General features: G+C 40.4%; 1 protein-coding gene and 1 pseudogene across 4 annotated transcripts in view; both read right to left on the bottom strand.

Moving 5' to 3' along the window:
• The window catches only part of fam180a (family with sequence similarity 180 member A), a 47,008-nt gene that overhangs the window by 11,088 nt on the left and 19,061 nt on the right, over positions 1–16,859 (bottom strand). For 3 of the 4 annotated variants that reach the window (XM_025057812.1, XM_025057811.1, XM_025057813.1), the window contains 3 exons: positions 12,865–12,962; positions 11,605–12,553; positions 11,197–11,283 (listed from right to left, as the gene is read on the bottom strand). In XM_025057812.1, the coding sequence (XP_024913580.1) occupies positions 12,221–12,553; positions 12,865–12,962 (431 nt within the window). In that variant the 3' untranslated portion in view covers positions 11,197–11,283; positions 11,605–12,220. Of the gene's footprint in view, positions 1–3,671; positions 4,466–11,196; positions 11,284–11,604; positions 12,554–12,864; positions 12,963–16,859 lie in introns of those variants that run through there. The other variant, XM_008315610.3, reaches the window with a different exon arrangement.
• Positions 12,872–16,859, bottom strand: part of LOC103382727 (clusterin-associated protein 1 homolog pseudogene) — a 5,821-nt pseudogene continuing 1,833 nt past the window's right edge.

A 16,859-nucleotide genomic window follows, 5' to 3' on the forward strand; every position in this document is an offset into this window, starting at 1 on the left:
GGGGCAGTTCCATCATTAGTCCGAGGATCAGTCATGATTAACTGCTGCCTTTAGTTACTGCTGCTGTTTACGGTTGCTGGAAGGCGGAGCTTTTCAGAAAACTGTAAAATCTATTCCCGCTCGATATTCGCTCTAATTACATACAGACCTAAAATACTACATCGTAATTAATCTTGTGTCGCCTCTGTTTTAATGTCCGACCTGAAAGAGTATTTTCTATACGTAATAAACAAATATAGCATTATAAAAATTAGGAAATGTTCACTGTTATTACATCTGGATGATCAGGTTGTCAGGTTTGTGGGGTCTCCAGTCGAGTGTGTTTGAGGAAGTGTGTACCATCAGATTCGTCAAATACAGTACTCTAGCTGACAGGCTGGGAAGCACTTTACTTAATGAGAACAAATAAAAGCAGACATGGGAAAACTACGGCCTGTGGGCCAGATACGGCCCACTGATCTTTCTATACCGGACCGCCTAACACTTGTTCAAGGTATGGTAAAGACTGACTGTCAATCAGTCTTTTTTATGTATTACAACAAATCAACTGTAATTTCAGTCGGTGCCACTAGATGGCGACAGACATTAAATGTGCAAGTCCACCGGTCAAATTTTAAATCGCATTTTGACCCGTGAGCCAAAACATTTACCGATCCCAGATAAGAAAATCGACAAGGTGTCAAATCGATAAGTGATATCGATAACGGAATCAGTATTGATAACCTTATCAATTCTGATTAATACTCATAAGGATAAAATTACACAAGGGTATAAGGAGCTTCATCACAGTCATCACCTTACAGCAATTAAAAGAGAAGGAATTCTCCAGAATGTTGTACTAAAGCTGTAATAAAAAATATCTTTCTTCTGTTGTCAGGAGATTTTTCTCTATGAACAACAAAAACTGTTGCTAGTTTTACGATCTTTTTGGCATTTGAACTCAAACGTTCCATTTCTAATACCTGTGTTTTAGAAACTACATCCACGCAGAGAGAGGATAATGACACAGGAGGATACAACAATGACTTCATCCTCATTTAGGGAGTTGCAGCTCATTACTGCAAACAGTGGAAGAAAATTATAAACAGGTGAACGCTGAGAAAAATTAGGTATAGTTTTAGAACTTGGAGCATTATCAGAAAAATTTAAACTCCAATATGTGCGTTTTATTAAGTTAAGGATTCTGATATGTCAACATCAGACCTTCCTTTGTCAATGGGAAGCAGATGGACTTGTAACCCAGCTGGCCTGGGACCCTCCCTCCTGTATTTTACCCTGAATTGTTTGTCGTTAGCTGAGCTTCACATCAATTCAATTCCAAGCAGCTCTCTGAACTGTCGCTGCCCATTTTCTTGATTACTTCATCCTGGGTTACCACCCAACCTCCTCCAGACGTCCACCCATTCAGGCTGAGATGACTTCAGGTCCGGATCGATAATCAATAGAGCCGGTGTAGCGTTTCAGTCTGCTCCCCACCCCCCAGGGGAGTGTCCAGGAGCGACAAAAAGCCAGGACTTTTAATTAGTTCCTCCCCCTGTAGTTATTCATCTCCCAGCGGCCTCCACCACAGGGAGATGAATAATGTTAATTAGCGATGGATCAGGAATGCTCAAAGGTAATTCCGTTCCGGGATCGGATTGATTGGGCCAACATTAACCTGTGGACTCATTTTCCAGAAAGGAAGAATTCGGTCAGGCATTTATCTCAGGAACTGATTGGGCTGGACACCTGCCTGCCACCAGAGGGCAGGGCCTTAGAGCAGGACAACACTTAACTGTTTCTACACACTCTAGCATTCAAGCATGTGGTATGGATTTACAATTGTACAAAAAAATAAAGCCTGAGATCCAACTGCCCTTTCTGTGATATTCTAAACTATTATTAAATTACATAAAAATGCAGTGCATTGACAAATTTGTTTAGTGCATCACAAGAGCTTTGGTTTAAGTGGTAACGTAATAAAATCCAGGCCACAAAGTTTTGGACAGTTTTCTGCAAAAACATTTCTGCTTTTCATTTGCATTTCCAATTAATGGTCCACAAGTACCACAAAAGTACCACAAAAAAGCTAAAGATAAAAGCCAGAACCATCTATTACTACTTAATATAGAGGGGGTAAAAGGTAAAAGACCAATATACATTTATATATGTGGATTAAGGAGTTAGCTTAAGTAAAAGGTAAAAGACCAATATATATTTATATATGTGGATTAAGGAGTTAGCTAAAGGTTAGCCAAATAAAGCTAACATTTAGCTAAAAGGTGGCACAATTTTCGATGCACCAGTCTCTGTGAACCAGTTACCATGAACTACCAGAGAGTTAAAAACTTTAACTTAGCTTAAAGTTAGCCAACAATACTAAAACTTAGCCAGGAGTTAATTAAAAATTGGCCAGGAAAGTCGATGAGTTGTCTTAAAGTTGGCCAAAAAAAAGTCCACTTAGCTTAAGTGCTACAATAATCTATGCACCAGCCTCTCACTCATCAGTAATGGATCACTGTGCTGTAGAGAAACGCAGAAAAATATGACACAGAAGAACCAAAGAAGAAGACAGAAACCCTTGTTAAAGGAGAGAAGCTGTCAGAAATGAAATACTACTCAGAGTAAAAAAAAAAAAAAACTTTTTAAAAGAACCCAATTTAAACTTCACTCCACTGACAGCAGCCTGAAGCAAACTTCACAGAAACCTGTTGTTTATTAGAAACTGAAACTCAACGCTACCACGGAATGAGAAGTACAGTGAACTTATGTGGAACTGTTTTACTATGAACCACCTCACACACACACACACCCTCACGACCGAGCAACAAATCTGTATCTGCCACAAGGACACTTTGAAATGTGGGCTGTAAGTGTGGGCCACATTTGGAGATATAGTGTTGAATAAATATTTTTCCAGAGAAACAACATAAGCAGGAGAGTACTGTAAGTCATGACGAGAAAAAGGAGAAAAAAAACAAACATGAAGCAGTAACATTTACTCAGCGAATTAAAACCAGGTGTGTACAATTTTACTGTCAGGAGAAGATATTTAATATCACGGGGAAAAAGTGAATTTTAACACATTTACTCTATGCAATAATAAGTCACTTTTAGGGCGCTCCTACATTCTTTGAGATTTGTTGGCAACAATGAAAAAAGCTAAATTAATCAGGTAAATTGTATAAACAGCCTTTTTTGTTGAAAACAAATTATATGAAAGATATAATTTTTTTTTATTTTACATTTTAAGTTGCGTACAGTAAATTATGTTAACAATACAACCACAAGTTAAACCAACCTTTAGAATATTAAACACTGTCCGATATTTATTGACTATTTTAAGATAGATTGTGTTTTTTTCGCTACTGTTTTTAGGTCAAGATCTATACATTTAATTTACATGCACTACACCATTAACTGCATACAAATCTATACAGTACAGTCAGTATTGCAGTATTGATTGGTCACATTTGCAGATTATGTTCTTGACCACATGACCTCTTAGAAAATTAGGTTTTACTGAAGTCACGGGCGCTGGGAAGAGAAATATTTTAATCTTAATATTTTACTGGTTAGACGCACATGTCAATGTCTGATGGGCAGCCATGGAAGCTTCTAGATTCTGACCATGGCGCAGGCTTCCAAGGTCATGATAGCCAACTGATTCAAAAGCTTCTAGATTCTGACCATCCAAGGTCATGATAGCCAACTGATTCAAAAACAGTCCAGTAGGTGGCAGTAATGCACCCAAACTAAAGTTTGCTAGACAGTGGAAGATGTACAGAATTCACTGGTTGACGTCAGCACAGAAGAAAGTTCAGAAATCAACAAATTAAAAAAAAAAAACACAACCTTGATGCACGCACTCAAGCCCAGTAGGTGGCAGTAATGCACCTCAAGATTATTTGCAAGTCAGAATAAGAGACACAGCATCCGCTAACATCTGGGCACAAGAAAGCGACAGATGAGGCAAGCCAAGAAAACATGTTTCTTGGCTTGACGTAATTAAAAATAAAACTTCCTAATGACAACTTGTGTCTAGTTACGATTCTGTAAAGAGCTGCCGTGGTCCACAGGTATTTAATGAAACTGCAATAAAGTATAATAACAGATCCCTTTAATCCCACTTCTGCCTCATGGCTGAAAGTTAATTGGTTTTTGCATAAGGTCGGAATTTTGAGTCCACATCTCGGAGCTGAGTGTCTCCTCTGCCGGACTAACCTCCAAACTGAAAGCATCTGCGGAGCCGCTTCCTGACTGAACACATCTGGTTCTTCAGATCAGACTGTTGTAAAGTGAAACAGGGGGGAAATAAATCTCCTTCCTCTTTGTTTTCCTCGTTTGGTTCTCGTAAACATGTTTTCTTTTCTTTAGAAAACAAAGCCACGGCGGGGTTTGGGGGGTTTCAGTCTGGACCGGGATTTAGCGTCAAGTCTTTACAACGTGTCCGGAGTGGTGACAGGGACGAGGCTGTTTATGACATCTGAGGAGACACAGACGACGTGTAAATCAGACGTGCGGAGAAATGAGAGTGTGAGTGAGCTGGAGGTGTACGGCTCCCCGGAGGCCCGTCCACTTCTTCACACTCAGTTTAACACCAAAGGCATAATGAGGCAGGCAGGCGGCCTTTGTTGATCTGGACTGACCCAGGCCTCTTAAACACACGCGAGGACAAATAAACTGTATTCACCATTTTCTCTGTGGGAGACAAACGCTGTTGGTGACGATCCCTCTGTTCTGACAGTTTGTTTCCTGACTGTGTTTGTGGTGAACTCCAGTCCCAGTGAAAAGAAAACCACACTGAGGGCTGCTGACAAAACACAGCTGTCAGACTTAGAGATTCATTTCTCCTCAAAATGGGAAATACATGCAGCAGAGATCTGCAGATGCGTACACAACCTGGTCCACGGGCCCTGGGTGCTGCTCAAAATAAAAATAAAAAAACCAAAAAAAAAAACCCCAAAACAGATATTTTAATAATTTTTGGCTATTTCTCAAAATATGTTGTCAAAAGCTACTGTATGTTGTCATTTGAGGTATTTCTCTGTGTAAGCTAACCATTTAGCTAATATTAGCTGACGCCCTTTTTAATTTAATGCAGATAATGTGGCGTTATCTTGATAAGCAAGTTCCTGTTTGTGGCCTATTATTATATTATTTTAGAATTTTTCATGTTTTTTTCACGTTCACGTCAAGTTTTTTGTGCTTTTTTAAACATTATTTTATTGCTATTTTATTATTGCATTGCTGTGCATAACCTAATTTTTACATCTTTGGCAAAAAAAAGTTTTCAGCTTCTTCTACGATACAATATCTGGCTGGCGTTGACTACATCAGGGCCGACGTCGTGGGTGGTTGTCTGCTCATTATGAGCATATGGCTCATGTACTATTGCATTATTGCATCTGGCCCCATAAAAGAACCTTAAACCACTGCTCTACTGTGTACAGTTCAACGAGAGCAGGCAGAAACGTTAATTTTAGAGTTCCACTTTTTAATACGATGTTTTCTTTCATCACTTATACAGATCAGGTTCCACTGAGTCCCACAGGGTTCTGTGTTTGGCTCACACTTGATTCAAAAATCATTATACGTGGAATAAGTTTGCATAATTCTCCCGATCTATCAGGTGAAACCCTGTCACTGACCTTCCTGCAGACGTCACTCGTGAATATCAAAAGCGCAGTGAAACTTTATATGAAGGTTTAAATCAAAAGCAGGCCGGTTAATGTGGCCAAGCGGAGCTTAAACACACAAGGATCGTGTTAAAGGGGATAAGGAATAAAACGGTCGAGTGGTTTAGGGGATATGGTGTTGACGACTGTCAGTCTTTCATTTGCAGGGAAGTTCGGGGTCAGAGAAACTCTGAACTTTGCAGTAATTCAAGGTCCAATTTTCTTCTTCAGTTGCTGCAACGTCAACAGCGTGACAGGAGACATTAGGGTTAAATCCTCAAACCTTTATTATTAAGCACCGTCATTTCAGTTCAAGACGACACCCGCAGAGAACATCTGAAAGACTTTACGACAAGAAGACAATCTCGTCTTGTTGTTTTTTCTCTTTTTTAAAAGTCTCCAGCAAAGAAAAGAACATGATGTGGAAAATGCTATTGGTCATGGACGACGTTTGAGCTAACGCTGATGACATCGAACATCTAAGGGGACTATCCCTTAGCAGTTAGAAAATACACTTTTGCATCATGGTCCCTTAGCAGTTAGAAAATACACTTTTGTGTGCTGGGATTTTTTTGAACATTAGGCTGTTAATCAGATACAGATGTAGTTTTTTTGGTCTGTTCTCGTAGGGTGTGTTCTCTCTGACCTTGTTTAGTCTGATTGAAATGAACTCCGGAGTCTTTGGTGTGGTTCAGTTTGGACAGACTGAACCTTGGACTAAGACTCCAGTCCAGACCAAACAAAAGATCTCCGGTCTGCCTCCAAAGGTGGTCTCAATTCTCAATTCACTTTTCTTTTCTAGAATCAACTTCTTCCACTGATCGCATTCATTCACTGCATATCATTGCTTTTACTCATTGGGTTGGGTGTTTATCGAGGTTCAATTGGGCGGCTGGAAAACCGCAAGAATGTATTATTGTCTGTCAACTGTTTCTTTTTGGAACAAGATGTTGAGGAAACATTTGACAAGATCTTCTCAAGGTGAATGTTTATAATCTGTCTGTAGATTGGTGAAAAATAATTTATATCACAAATGTTAACGTGCTACATTTGACAGGCCTTATAAACATCCAAAGCTGTCCGCATCAAAATGAATTCTGCAGGTTTAGAATGGTGCATGACTACATTTACACAAGTTCACGTGGAAACTAAAATTAAACTTTTTGGCTTCCAAACAATCCCTCTTATAGACAGATTGTGTCATTACACCAACTCCCACTGTGTAAATAAAGAGTCGTGAGATAATGCACTCATCCAGTCTGACCAAGGACACGACTCTCATGAGGCACAGATACCAATCATTCATTCTTATTCTTCACTCCCAGGCTTTTATGCACCGTCCACCAGGGAGCAGCAATCCACCTGCATCTGAACTCCACCAGGACAAATCCAGTTATTGACCCAATAGGGGAGCTTTGATAAAACACAGCGTAGATACCACAACTCCCAAGTGAATCACACACCTCCTCACAACAAGGTCTGATAAACGCTATCCCCCGCGCCACGGCTTTATCACAAACTCTGGATACATTTGGTGGGAAAGAGAATCTCAGGGTGGGAGGAGTCATGAGAAAGATGCCATTATGAGGAAACAACACTGTAATCTCCTGAAGTTTCTGCAACTTTCAGAAAACTTATTATTTATACTTCCTAACAAGCAATGAAAACGACTATATGTTGTTTAGAATACCACTTAGAGTTTATTTTAGGAGGCAAAAAGAAGGGGAAACAAAGGTCGGGGGAAGATAGACTAAAATACAAAAAAACCCTAACTGTCCTGCCTGCAGTCCAGATGTGTCTAATATTCAAAATATATAAAGCATTTAGAAAAGGATGAAGGATAAAAATGGTTAACGTGCATTGCCACATCGCTGATTTGATGTTTTATTGCAGTTTTAGAAGCTGTCCCATTAGGTTTGTACGTTGCATAAACGCTCAGATATTTTATCTGTTATCCTCCTCTGGGCCTGCTTTCTATTGAAACCTGCCTGTTAAGTTTCCCAGCTCGTCTGATGTCCAGACCTGATGGCTGTAAAAAAAATCTCAGTTCTCAGAACTCCTTCTGCAAATATTCAGACATATTTCAAGCATAGTAATTTTTGAACTGATAGTGGGCCAAGATCAGCATCCTGTGGGACTCCGTCAACAACAAGGTACAACCTGATGACGTCTGGTCCGACATCATCTTATAGGTCGCAGCTGTTTTAGGCTGCGTTTACAGAGTGGACGTTGTACAAATGCTTCAGAGGAAGGTATGTCTCCCAGCCCTATTTTTGTTTGTGATTAGCCTTAGCGGTGACCCGTATAGTGATTTTGGCAGAGATGTGGCGTGAGATGCTTTTTCCTCGTGCAACCCTTCCCGTTTATCCAGGCAGTACAATGGGTTGATGGGAAAAATAAATTTGCTCGTCAAAAATATTATGTGACACGTGCTTTGAATAAGCTGTTTCTTTTAGAAACATATTAACTTTTTGTTAGCTATACTTTAGGGTTCTGGTCCAACATAATTAGCATAAAACTGAAAATAAAGAGAAGGATTTACAAAGTTTGCTTGATTATACACATACATTTTTGCTATGTCGAATGCATCTAATTTACATTTACAATTTTCTTTTGACAGCTATTCCAACAAGTATTTGATAAATGCTGTGTTTCTATTTGAGTTTTCTTAGATGCCAAAAATTAACATTTAAAACAGCACCAGTGAAGACTGTCATCTGTTTCCTGTCTCATATGTTGCTCTTGATTTCGAATTCTATATGCCCCTATGATTTCATCAGTCATCTGCAGCACCCTCCTGAGGCGTCACCTTTTTGCCTCACATGCTACATTAGCTACACAAAAGCTAACGTTGACTTTTATATCGCAACGACATTTTCAGTTGACGCCATTTCCTGCAAAAACCACGGAACACGGTGCAAATGAAGCGATACATACTGTAATAGAAGTGATAAAAAAAAAATCAATAACTCTCTTGAGACACTGTCATGACGGCGGCTGACAGTGGACCTCAGCAGATTTACTGCAGCAGCAGCTCATAAATCAACATGCAGAGACAAGGAACCATGTGCATTTCCAGGGTCGCAGCTTTCATTCACGTGTTTTCACTCTTTCTTTTACACGATTTTCACAATTGTTATAGAATAGAAAAATTGGAAGAAAGAAAAACAAGAACAAAAACAGCTTCATTTCCACATGGACATATTGCATAGAGAATCTTCAAAGCCGTGTTCACTCTTGAGCTGGTTGTCCACCAGAGGAATGTTTTTAATGGTGTGGTTGCAGCGTTTGATGTCTGCAGATTGGGATCCTGAATTATATATTTTTTCATAATATGCAGGGAGCTGATGCCAATTTATACTGAGAGTCATCTGACAGGTCAGACACGGGATATAAAAGTGAAAAAAAAATCCCACTGAGTCTTCCATAGTTTTTTTTAATAGCAGGTTGACGCCGGGTCATTTACGAAGCCTGTAATTAAAGGTAGCGTGTTGTTTTATTTGGTGCACAATCACACGAAGCACACATATATTTATTTGTGATTTTTCTCTCCCGTCTATCGCCTGCAGGGAGAGAATCGAAGCATGAAAATATGCCCGACAGCTGTGAGGAGGGAGGGAAAACACATGCGGCCGATAAGGTTGAGTTAAAATAACCGCATATTCAGCTGGAGGTGATGGTGAAAATATTTCTACAGGACGAGACACATTCCTGAGTTTGCAGAAATTAACTCCAAGTTAAACAATTTGAAGAAAAAACATGTTCACAACACCAGCAACAAGGCAGTGAAAATAGGTCAAAATCCTTTTAGTATGTTTGTACATGGCAATAAAATTAAAATATGAGATTATCACGAACAACCTCTGCATTTTGACACTTAGTGGAAATATATATCTGAACTGATAACTGACCACATAAATAAGAAAAGGTAAAACCATCAGGAACAGAGTTCAAATGAAGCTCTATCCGAGTACGAGATTTGGATTTGCTGCCATCTAGTGAGCGTTAGCGTGAAAGACAACTTCATTATCACAGGTTTGTCCAAACCTGTTTTTACTACATTACAGCCTACTTAAAATTAAAGTTTTAATATTATCTTCTCGCAAACGAGTTAGATAACACAGTGACAAAAAAGCAAATTAATTTCCCAATTCAAAACAATAATAATCTTTAAATTAATAAATGTCAGGCAAAACTCAACAAAAATGGTTTTAACAACAAACTAATATACAGTTAAATTAACCATGGACTTTTAGTAATAACTAAATATTTAGCATCTAAATACGGTAAATTGGTCACAAAAAACCCCGCCAGAAATTGCTGTGAAAAAACAAAAAAATTTAAATCCCCGGATTTAACTTCAAATTTAGTTTATTTCGTTTTACTTTAGTTTGTTTTGTGAGCCTGTTGTTCTCAAAGCAGCCACTTGGCGCCGCTCTTTCCACACGCTCACAGCCACTTAGACTCAGGCGTGTCTTTCATGCGAGCAGGAAAAAATGATTGGAAAATCATTTTTCATAAATGACACAGTCCAGTCAATAAGAAATGAGTAAAGACTCATTATTCTTAAATAATCTACAGCTCAAACGCAGGGGAGGAGGGGGATGAGTGGTTAATTCTAAAAGGATGGCGGTCAATAACGGTACTGCCGGTACATTTTTTGTGTAGATATTTTCAGTAGAGAACAAATATACCCTCACAGCCCTCCTGAGCTATCAGGTATTTGTATTAAACCAATACAGCAGCAAATGTGAAATAAATTGATCACAAAATCACTTTCCCTGCTGTTTTCTCTGTTAGTTTGACTCATTTGATCATTCCAGCAACATTCCAAACCTCATAACCATCAATTGTTACAGAGGAGCACACAGTGTCTCGGAAAAGGAAATTCCTGAACTGCCGACTATGCTTCCTCGCCACTGCCGTCTTTTTAGATTAACTGCCAGATGCTGCAGAACTTGGAGGAAAAGAGACTGGAATTCTTGGTGATCATGTGACTGTTCAGACAGTAAACAGAGTCGGGAATGTCTATTTGGTGTTTTGAACAAATGTCTGGAGCTGTGTCTAATGAGAAAACAATGACACAAGGCTGGAAAACATTAGATCTGAGGACGTTGTTTTTTTTTTTCCTGAAATATTCTGTTGAATTTCTGAGGAATTTCAGACTTATGAGTACAAATGTACTCCGTATGAGTACTCCGTATGCACATATACTCAGTCTTGCTCTGTCATGGATATTCATTTCATCCAGGATGCACATACAGGGAAATTAAATTTTTGAAGGGGGGTCAAAACTTGCTTTAAATCTATTTTCTAATTCAACATACATGATTTAATTATATTTTAAATACATTCTATACACACATATACATCATTATATATAACATGAATTGCAGACATTTGACAAATACACAATTTTAGTGCGTACTGTCGGTTTAGTACTATAAGTAAAACGAATTATTTGAATTCTTTCATTGACTGAATAAGTGTAAAACAGCGCGAAACACCACAACACGCGTTTTATACTTTTCCTCCATACCTGCATTTTCACCTGGAGCTCCATGAAGGCTGGTCGAGAGCTGGAAACGTTGGTCTGTGTTAGCCGCCCTGCTGCCTCCGTTACAAACTGTAGCCATTGAAAACGTGTCCACAAACACAATGAAAGACAACATGTTATTTGTACTGCACCAACAGTATCACAGTGACAATAATGGCATGATACTCTGCCGTTGACTGTTAATTAATGTCGCAAAACGCGAAACAGGAAATACGCTAACGTTAGTGAACCAGTGGAGAGACGTTGACGTTAATCCAGACGGATAGCTAATTAGGCTAAAATAAAACACACCTGCGGTGTTGTGTAAGAACAGTTGTCCCGATAAATGGAGCAGCGATTGGCAAACATTGTTGTGACATTCTTAAAGAGCCTGTAGTGTATTGTTCTTACTTTAACTGGGTGAACTTTGAAGCATCACTTTGCATAAAAGTCCGTGACGGGTGAAGTTACACAAGTTAATTAGCGCATCAGCGGAGCAACTTCCTTTGTCTTGTTTTTCAAAATAAAAGATGACGTGACTTCCTTACAGTGTAGTCACACAAGAGTTTAGCTTTGCTTCCGTTTGAACACGCAGCGTCGGTAAAGAGCTTTATGTCAACAGTCAACATTGAAGGGCAATCACATTACAGATTACAAACACAACAACCATTCACACTTACACCCACACCTCAATTTAGAGCGAACTTTTAACCTAATCAAGCTTTTTTTCCCTTTTTTTAACTCCTGAGCAAATGTGATCAAAACGTAGACCAGGTGATTTCAATACTTCATCACACTGTTGTGTTGGTAATGTAAAGTACATGGTGCAGTTTAACCAAATCTTGGTCAGAGATATTAAAGTTTAAATCTTTATTTTTGCACATGTTACAGCAATACATAACATAATCTAATGTAATCTGTTCAAATACATGACATTTTGTGCAAATGTATTAAAGAACAAAACAGTAACAGTCATATTCATGTATTCAGTCATATTTGTACACCTCAGGATGACTTGACTCCACCCTCATGAAGGTCTCAGGTCTTTCTGAATGGCTCTGAACAGCTGCATCACAGCCTCCGTCCACACCTCTCTCTGCTGCCGGTCACTCATGTGACCCAGGATCTGGGCGCCGTGCACCAGGGTCAGCACTGTCCTCTCAAAGTCCTGCTGGCTCAGAGGCCGCCCCCCCTGCCGGGCCAGCCCGGCTATCAGACGGCGGATGTCGGAGAGTGACTTGGGCAGGACATCCTCGCAGATGACGTCCAGTTTCTGCACGCTCCTGAGAGACGCCAGCTCCTCATCTGGGATCAGCATGGTGTGGCGTTCGTCCTCTATCTGCATTCCAGCCAGCAGGATCTGGGAGATGGTCACACACACACACACACACACACAGAGTTACAACATTGACACTGAAAACACAGAATGTGTGCACAGAGGCTCTAAATCAACACAGACTCCACAGCTTCTGCTACAGATTAGCTGTGGGGTTTTTTTGTTGTTTTTTTTCTTCCTTATTTTTCACCAGGCAACTCGATATGAAACACAAATGTGTGATTTGGACACAGGACGTGTACATTCTTTCCATATTTATCTTGGTTCTCAGTGAACAGAGCCCACAGAGTGGTGAATCACTTCAACTCCAGTGAACTAACGGTATCTCGACCGACCTCAAAGAGCAGGTTGACGTCTTCCGCCGACTGCTGGAAGGTGGGGTTGACGAGCGAATACGTCCCTCGTTTTATTCTGTATGCAGACGGAAACAGAGCTGAAACGTAGAAGGAAAGGGAATACAATTAGGGAGGATCGGCTTCCATTCCAGAAATTAGCCTCGCAAATGAGTTTCTTCGAACTCAGGGTGGGCCAGAGGTTGAATAAACACGGGGTATTACTGCTCCAATATAACACAGGTGGGATTGAACCCATCTGTGCTGAAATGAAATGGTCTGCAACCACAGCCACAGACGATGTTTGATTCCGATGGTAGCAGGAGCCAGTTCACACAGAGGTCACCTGCTCAAACACAACCGGACATGAAATGGACCTCGAATATGTCCAGAATAAATCTGAGAAGAGTCCAAACTCACTGATGCTGCAATACCTGGAAATCTGTGTTTTATAGGATTCAATAACTGGAGACCATAATCATGAATTGATCATGAATTCATGATTCATTCAGATGTAATTGACAAAATTCATTGACTGGTTGAAATAGTGAAAAGTTGTAAAGGTCTGAAATACTACTCTATATTTTAAATTTCACGAACTGTTTAACTTGATTCTTACTTCTTCTTCCTAAAAGCTAAATTTCACCAGTCACACAGACACATGACGTGTATACTAATGTTATGACTCATAACATTTCGACTTTAATCTCGTAGTTTGATTGTTTATTTTTTAATTCTCAATGGCAGACTCAAATTCATGAAAACTGCTTAAAATCTTATTTGGTATCGTTTTACAAATAATTTTAAAATTGTGCACAGATTATTATTTTTTGTCTAAAAATTACTTACTCAATTAATACTTTTAACATTTTAAGGCTACATGAGTATTTGTGGTTGATGCCCCGAGAAAAACAACTCTGTGTACTGTGTACAAGGATGCAAAGTGAAAACTTGACATTTATGTTTTTCCAGTGTGTCATTCATCCCGTGGTTGCCAGCAGGCAGCCACGGCCAGCGCTTAAATGGTTCAAATCCCACCCACCCTGCAAAGGCATCTAAGGTGAGCTGCTCTGCCAGCTCCGCTGTAATGCCTCTGGGCTCCCAGTCCAACGGCTCAGATACTTTCAGTTCCACAGCTGAATGAGCCAAAGCCTTGTGCACTGGCTGTTCTACCCCACCTACCTGCCCCCCTGCCTGGGTGACTGCCAGTCTCTGCTCTGCCTCTGGTTTTAATGATCCGATCAACACCGTTCACAACGTAAAGGAAACCTGCGTTGTGTTGGCGTCAGTGGTGTAATGGAGATTAACAGCTAGCTATGTTGGCGCTACGTCCTCATCATAAACCTGCACTTCTACACATGACCACCAGCAGGACTGCTGCCAGGAAATTTAAGGGGGAAAAAAGGGAACCAGTGTTCCAGTCCCACCTTAGTCTGTTATGAATGTTTTTCACATTATGTTCCTAAAATTTACCTGAACCATTTGACAGAGTGAACATTAGATGAAAACAACAACAATGTATCAACAGAATATGTATTAAAGTAAACCTAGTAACATAAAGAAAAAAATAAAGAAAAAAAAACTCTGAGTCAGAAGCGAGAAAGATCTGAAGAAAGGCAAGAAATCCAACAACTAAGTTGATTTTTTTCTTTTCTTGTTCATATTATCTGTAAATAGGACAGCAGCTTAACTGGATTTACACTGAAAGTTTTAAATTACATACTGTACATAAGTAGCTATGTCACTCACCTACGCTAACACAGTGGTAACATCGTAATCCATGAAAACATCAGCAGAGTCTGATTTGCACTTGGGAGCCGTAATGAAATTAAAAAACTCCCCCCCCCAAAAAAATCCCCAACACAAACGAAAGAAAGCGAATATTACACAAGTTAATAGTCATAAAGACATCCTTAACGATCGCGTTAGCGCCAACAACTCTACGCCTTAATCTACGACAGGGAAAAGGTTTTGTATTTGTTGTCGGTGAATACCTTCACTGAGCTAACAACTCTCTGTTGTGTTGTCTGATCATGCAGATGAGATACTGCAGAGGCTGTGCATTACAGCTCCACTGGGTTCTCCTCTTGTTGTTAACACAACCACAACCCGTGGGAGAAAGTGGAGCTCATTACAGAGCCGGGCTTCAGCTGTTGAAGGGATGGAGCGGCAGCAGGGATATGACATCTGCCTGGCTGAAGTCAGCGTAGATTTCCATCCCAAAATGAACAATTTGCACACATTTTCTGCACTTCTGTCAGCAGTTGCTGCTACACAAAAGGCTTTTTGTGAAGCAGACAACTTACTTCTTTTCATGTTCTCCAGCAGCAGTTTTGGAGCATTTGCAGCAGCTGGATTAGATAAAGACATAAACGCACGACTTAAAGACAGAGAAGAAGCCCTGCTGCAGCCCAGCTTTGTTGTGGTCGAAACCTTTTCAACAAAAGGAACAAAAAAGACTTGACAAGCAGATGATCTGAGAGGAAACCAAAGGGCTATAAATAGTAGTGTGGAGCTAATAGTGATGAGGATCAGGTGCTGATGTGGGCGGAGCTTAATTAAGTCTAGGAAGTTCACTTAAACTACACTTGTCTTATAAATGTAGTATTTTTCTAGAGTAATACGTTTATTTCTTGACCAAGACTGGTCTTTTTTAAAAACATATAAGGCTCGTTGCCAATTGGCCACAAGGTTCAATGAGACCCAATCTGTGGATTTCCTCCAGCTGTGATCATCTGCTGTCCAGCCTGGAGAAATAAAACATCCTCCTAATACCAGGTGGATTTAATCTGTACCACACTCCAACCAGGAAAACATTGTTATGACCCACATTTCCATAAAATGTTGAAGTGACTAAATCTTAATCTGGTCTGTGGTGTTGTCAAAGCTTTATCCCCGGTTCTCAAGGTTTGTCGATTGTCAAGGAATTGTCAGTTTTCAACAGACAAATATGATGAGCATGCTTGTTGCTACGGCAATGACATCACCGAGATTCCACAAACATGCAGATTAGGGATTATGTGGATCAAACACTCAGACACCCTAATCCCGCCATCCATCAATGACTCGTATGGTTGGTTCCAGCTGTCCATGATCCTAACAAGGATTGGGTCGTACAAAACGGATGGATGGATGCAACTGATTCATTCTCCTGCTAGAACACACTCTATTTGACTTAGAAGTCCGACTCCTCTACTTCTCCGTCAGATCCCGACTCTTCTGAATCATCCTCCAAATCCTCCCCATCCGTCCCGGGCCTCCTCCTCCTCATCTCTCTGTCCTTCTCCCTCAGCCTTTGCTGCATTTTCTTGATGTTTTCGATCCTCTCCTGCTCTTGCTTGTGGTATTCATCCAGCTGAGACTCCAGGTAGCAGAGGTTGCTGAACTTTTGAACGTACATCTCGTACTGCCTCTGCAACTCCTGCTCAATCAGCTCGTACTCCTCCATGAAAGCTGGCTTGACACTCTGCAGAGACTGCAGCCGCTTCTGTTTTCTCTCCAGCTCCTGCGTCTTCTTTTTGATCTTGACGTCAAGAGTCGACTCGTTGGACATGAGGTCACTCAACATTTCTTTGGTATTCCCGATGCTGTCATGTACCTCCTTGATGGTGGCTCTCAGGACCTTTTCCGTGTTGCCGATCTCCAGCGGTCTTTCTATAGCCGAGGTTCTCTTTTCCCAAAAACCCACCTCTTTCCCCAATAAATTACACAGAGATGCACCTTTAGAGGAGATCTCAGATGCCAGCTCTCGAGCTGTTGCCATCTCCAAAATCCGTGAACCAAGGTCAAACCTGAACTTATTGTTCTCCTGGAGTTTCTCTCCTGTGGTCATCTGCTTTGTCTTCACAGCATTTTGCATCACAGAGGTGATCTTCTGCAACTCCTTCACTGCATAACCGTCCGCTTTGTAGAGATATTTCGTGTTTAACTTGATGTCGGCCTTTGTTGCCATGAACTGGGCCACAGCTTGGATGAACGCAACTCTATTTGACTCTGTC

This window comes from Cynoglossus semilaevis, chromosome 8, assembly GCF_000523025.1.
Source record: "Cynoglossus semilaevis isolate Cse_v1.0 chromosome 8, Cse_v1.0, whole genome shotgun sequence".
Taxonomy (NCBI): Eukaryota; Metazoa; Chordata; class Actinopteri; order Pleuronectiformes; family Cynoglossidae; genus Cynoglossus; species Cynoglossus semilaevis.